The following is a 4,786-nucleotide window of genomic DNA, read 5'->3' as shown; positions in this document are numbered from 1 at the left end:
TATGATTATTATAATGTTTTATAATATTGCTTAATATTCTTTATATAGAAACAATATTTTAAGTTTATTGAAAAATACACACACTCACACCGAGACACACACTCACACTGAGACACACACACACACACACACACACACACACAGAGAGAGACCCACGCACACACACACACACACACATGGGTGTGCATACACTCAAACTCTCTGATTGGTGGAAATGTGCAGAGCATTCACACATGATCGCAGTCACACAGTGGAGGATTGTGGGTAAAGTGTTTAATCAGGACTGAGACAGGGCCGTTGTCACTTGAGGAAGTTGAATGTTGGGTAAACGGCTGATAAGGAAGTGCTGTGCGTAATCGAGCCGCAACCGTCACCTGCTCAAACCAGGAATTTCCCTCCTGTGAGCAGAAACTGAGAACTGAGACGTGTGTGTGTGTGCGCGTGTGTGTGTGTGTGTGTGCGTGTCTCTGTGTGTGTGTGTGTGTGTGCGTGTCTCTGTGTGTGTGTGAGTGTGTGTGTGTCTCTGTGTGTGTGTGTGTGTGTGTGTGTGTGTGTGTGTGTGTGTGTGTGTGTGTCTCTCTGTGTGTGTGTGTGTGTCTCTCTGTGTGTGTGTGTGTGTCTCAGTGTGTGTCTCAGTGTGTCTCTGTGTGTGCATGTATGTGTGTGTGTGTGTGTCTCTGTGTGTGTGTGTGTGTGTGTGTGTGTGTGTGTGTGGTGACTTCCTTCTCGAGAATCATTTCCTTGAGGTTCTTTCAGGAAGCTCGCTCAGTTTTGATGAGACAACATGAAGACGGACGACTTCCTTCAGATGATTGACAGTCGTCTCGTGTGTGTGTGTGTGTGTGTGTGTGTGTGTGTGTGTGTGAAGAGTGTGTAATGAGAGTAGACAACAATATATACATGTTTATTTTGTATAATTCATTAAAATATTCACAACCATTTTTCTGTTTATTCAGTTAAATTTCTTCTGTTTGTTTCCTTATTTTATGTCAGTGTCATTTTGCACACGTCAGGTGTGTGTGTGGGGGGTTTCCTGCGTCAGCAGCGGTGAGTGACGTGTGTGTGTGTGTGTGTGTGCTCTGACTGACAGGTGATGTTCTGTACGAGCTCCTGCAGCACATCCTGAAGCAGAGGAAGCCGTCCCCGTTCTTCCCCATCGGCTCCTTCCTCTCGCTGAACGACGCTCCGCTGCAGACGCACAAACACGAAGGTGAGCTGCTCTTCTTCTTCTGTGAGCGAGGGTTGAGTCTGAAACACTGGAGTTCAACACCATCCCGGAGGAAGTGTCTCTCTGGAATATTGACAGAAGAACCGGTCGGACGAGGAAGCGCTGCTGGAGTTAAACAAGCGTTTGACGAGTGTAAAAAAAGACAAACAACAGGAATATATGAGAAGACTTCCTGAAACACGAGCACACACGTCACATGATGCATCTGAACGTGTGAACGCAGGTGTCTGGGATCCTCTAGTGGCTCAGATCCATCACGGTTCCACCTCGATAATAATCAGAAATCTTTCTTGAGAATATTATTCTGATTTCTGAAGATCATGTGACACTGAAGACTGGAGGAATGATGCTGAAAATACAGCGGAGCATCACAGAAATACATTACACTTTAACACAGATTCACACAGAAAACAGATGTTTATATTAGAATAATATTTCACAATTTTTACTGTATTTTTTAATCAAATAAATCCAGCCCTAGTGAGCAAAAGAGACTTTTCACAAACATTTTTAAAAAATCTGTATTTTAGTATTTTAATATCATTCAGATACTTTTGTATATATATAAATTTTAGCTGATTTTAATAATTTAGTTTTGTCATTTTACCCAATTTATTTTCATCTTTTAATGTTTATATGGTTTGTATTTCAGTTTCAGCTTATTTTAGCACATGAAGTAAAACTAAATGCAATTGTTGGCGGCTATCTGAAATAATAATAAAATCAATGGTTTTATTTCGTTTAAAACTACAGTGGGCATAGCAATGAAAAATACAAATACAAAATAAGTGTATTTCTATAGTCTGTGGAAGGTGTAGCACCAGTTAAAAATTCGGCCAATCACATTCCTCGGCCCGAGGGCTACGATAGGCTGATGTATTTGTATCAATATGCAATGTTATTATTGTAACATCATGCGCTTTGTACTGTAATGTTTCTGAGTGGGACGTGAGGTCATCAGGAGGAGGCGTGGCCTTGGAGACTGATTTGCAGGGAGGGTGGGATCTTACGTTTTCTTTAGTTTGTTTCATGTGGTTTGACTGTAATAACCCTGAACAGTGATGTGTATTGAATGTGATGTTGACGCTCTCTCTGCATCTTTCAGAAACGGTACGCCGGCCGCCGCGCGGCACAGAGACTCATTCCCTGCAGCCGCCCACCATCGAGCTTCGCCATCGCTCGCGGTCGCCCCATCAGCTGCCCGTGCCGCTGCGCTCGGCCGAGGACCTCCAGCAGGCGTCCTCACAGCTGCCCGACAGCAACCATCACCTGCCGGAGGACGTGTACCCGCTGTCTGTGTCTCCGGCCGCGGCTAACGGGCACTGCGTGCTTCCCCGTGACCCCCCGCGGCCCGCCAGCCCGTGTCAGGAGGAGGCGGCTCCACCGCGCGTCATCCAGCTCATGCCTAGCGCCATCATGCACCCGCTAATGAGTCCGGGCCGCGGGCACACGGCGGGCGACTTCAGGCACGGACGCGGCACGCCGCAGGAAAACGGCCGCGAGGGCAAAGGTCAACAGCACAACGCCGTTCACTACGCCTCTCACAGCCTAAACCTCGCGGCTCACCAGCTCCCCCTACAGGACGAGCGCCACTACCGCAACCACATCATCATGCCTGTCTCGCCCCCCGAGGAGCAGGCCACGCCCATCGGCCGCATCGCAGGTGAGACCCTGCCCCCTCTCATCTGATTGGTCCGTGATAGCTGGGTGTGATTGTGACTGTGGTGTGATGTGTCAGACTGCAGGCTCCTGTGGGATTACGTCTATCAGCTTCTGTCGGACAGTCGCTACGAAAACTACATCCGCTGGGAGGACCGCGAGACCAAAGTGTTCCGCATCATGGACCCCAACGGCTTGGCTCGCCTGTGGGGGAACCATAAGGTACCAGACATCAGGAAAACCTGCTGGATTTACTTCGGAATAAAAAATAACTATAATAAAATAAAATCATTAAATTAAAATACATTTAAATAAACAATTAAAAATGTTAAATATAATATTGACTATTAAAATAAACAAAGTTTCATATTACAAATAAATAATACAAATGTAATAATTGTTTTTAGAAATTAAGAGATTAAGAAATTTCAATCATGAGCATAAAATAAATAGAAAATTAACGTTTAATTACAAATGTAAATAATCAAATATTAAAAATAATAAACTAACTATTAAATTAATATTTGAATGAGTTAAAAAAATTAAAATAGTTTAATATGACAAATTAAATATAAATTAAATTCAAGTTTATTTGTATAGGGCTTTTTACGATACAAATCATTGCGAAGCAAAATTACATTTCTTCAGTATTTAATAGTCGCTTATAAGTGCTGACTATGTGCATATGACAGCAATTTTCAGAAAAAATAATACAAGACAATAGTTCACAAAAAAATGTCAAAGTTAATTTAAATATTACAATTATTCATTAGAATACATTAAAGAACTTAGGATGTGTTCTTGTAGAACTTTAAATGTAAATGTACATTTAAAGAAATATAAAAAATAAAATGGAAAATAAATAATAAGCAAGTAGTCATTAAAAAAATACATCAATATTAATAAAATTTGTAAAATGTGGAATAGCCTTGGAAATTACTATAGTGAATAGAAAACGACATCGTTTTTATTTTTTTAATTTAAACTTTAAGTAATTTTTTTTTTAAATATGTATATAGTTCTTATTTTTTTAATGTCTAGATTATTGATATTAAGTTAAAGTTTTTAACTTAAGTTGTTTTAATAATTTAATTAAGCAAAAAAATGTGATTATTATTTTTTTTTTTATTTTTTTTTTTTTTTATTTCAGTAAATTTAGTAGTTTTAGTTTAGGATGCTGGTTCTGTCCTCTTCTGAAGTGAGTCTGATCTGTTCACATCAGTGTTGTGATGTGTTGCTCACACAGAACAGAACCAACATGACGTATGAGAAGATGTCGCGAGCGCTGAGACACTACTACAAACTCAACATCATCAGGAAGGAGCCGGGACAGAGACTGCTCTTCAGGTCAGGACCGTTGCTTTCACTAACACACGTCATGCGTGACCCGGCACATGTTAACACGAGTGTGTGTGTGTGTGTGTGTGTGTGCGCGCCGCAGGTTCATGAAGACCCCAGACGAGATCATGAGCGGGCAGACGGAGCGTCTGGAGCACCTGGAGTCAGACACAGACGATCAGATCTACGTGAAGGAGGAGTGCTGAGCCGAGACGCTCCACACCATGAACTTCTGAAGCCACAGATGCCTCGGTCCGTCTGACCTTTGACCTCTGTGTGACCTCCAGACCACGGAGGATCTGCACTGCACTGCTCTCAGTCTGTCGAACCCCTCCTACTCGCTGTTTTTATAGTCTTCTACTTCAGCAAACTTCACGGTGACAATCATTTTAATGACAAACGATGCTCTTTTACAAATCAGATCTAGAAATTGTTGGTGCAGCTTTTTTCTCTTTGGTAAGTATATTGTACGAAGATCTGTCGCGATTTGTATAAACATGGGATGACTAGAATGCTGGTGAAAATGTGATTCAATTCTACAATAAATTTTACTGAGTGACA

The 4,786-nt window shown here is 41.8% G+C and overlaps 1 protein-coding gene across 2 annotated transcripts in view; it reads left to right on the top strand.

The window, feature by feature from the left end:
• The window catches only part of etv6 (ETS variant transcription factor 6), a 13,923-nt gene extending 9,137 nt beyond the window's left edge, over positions 1–4,786 (top strand). For both annotated transcript variants that reach the window (XM_052585277.1, XM_052585284.1), the window contains exons 4-8: positions 1,091–1,210; positions 2,334–2,891; positions 2,967–3,109; positions 4,134–4,234; positions 4,329–4,786. In XM_052585277.1, the coding sequence (XP_052441237.1) occupies positions 1,091–1,210; positions 2,334–2,891; positions 2,967–3,109; positions 4,134–4,234; positions 4,329–4,431 (1,025 nt within the window). In that variant the 3' untranslated portion in view covers positions 4,432–4,786. The remainder of the gene's footprint in view (positions 1–1,090; positions 1,211–2,333; positions 2,892–2,966; positions 3,110–4,133; positions 4,235–4,328) is intronic.

This window comes from Carassius gibelio, chromosome A4 (genome assembly GCF_023724105.1).
Source record: "Carassius gibelio isolate Cgi1373 ecotype wild population from Czech Republic chromosome A4, carGib1.2-hapl.c, whole genome shotgun sequence".
NCBI classification, from domain to species: domain Eukaryota; kingdom Metazoa; phylum Chordata; class Actinopteri; order Cypriniformes; family Cyprinidae; genus Carassius; species Carassius gibelio.
The sequence above is the reverse complement of the archived record's forward strand: the minus strand, read 5'-3'. Positions and strand labels throughout refer to the sequence as shown.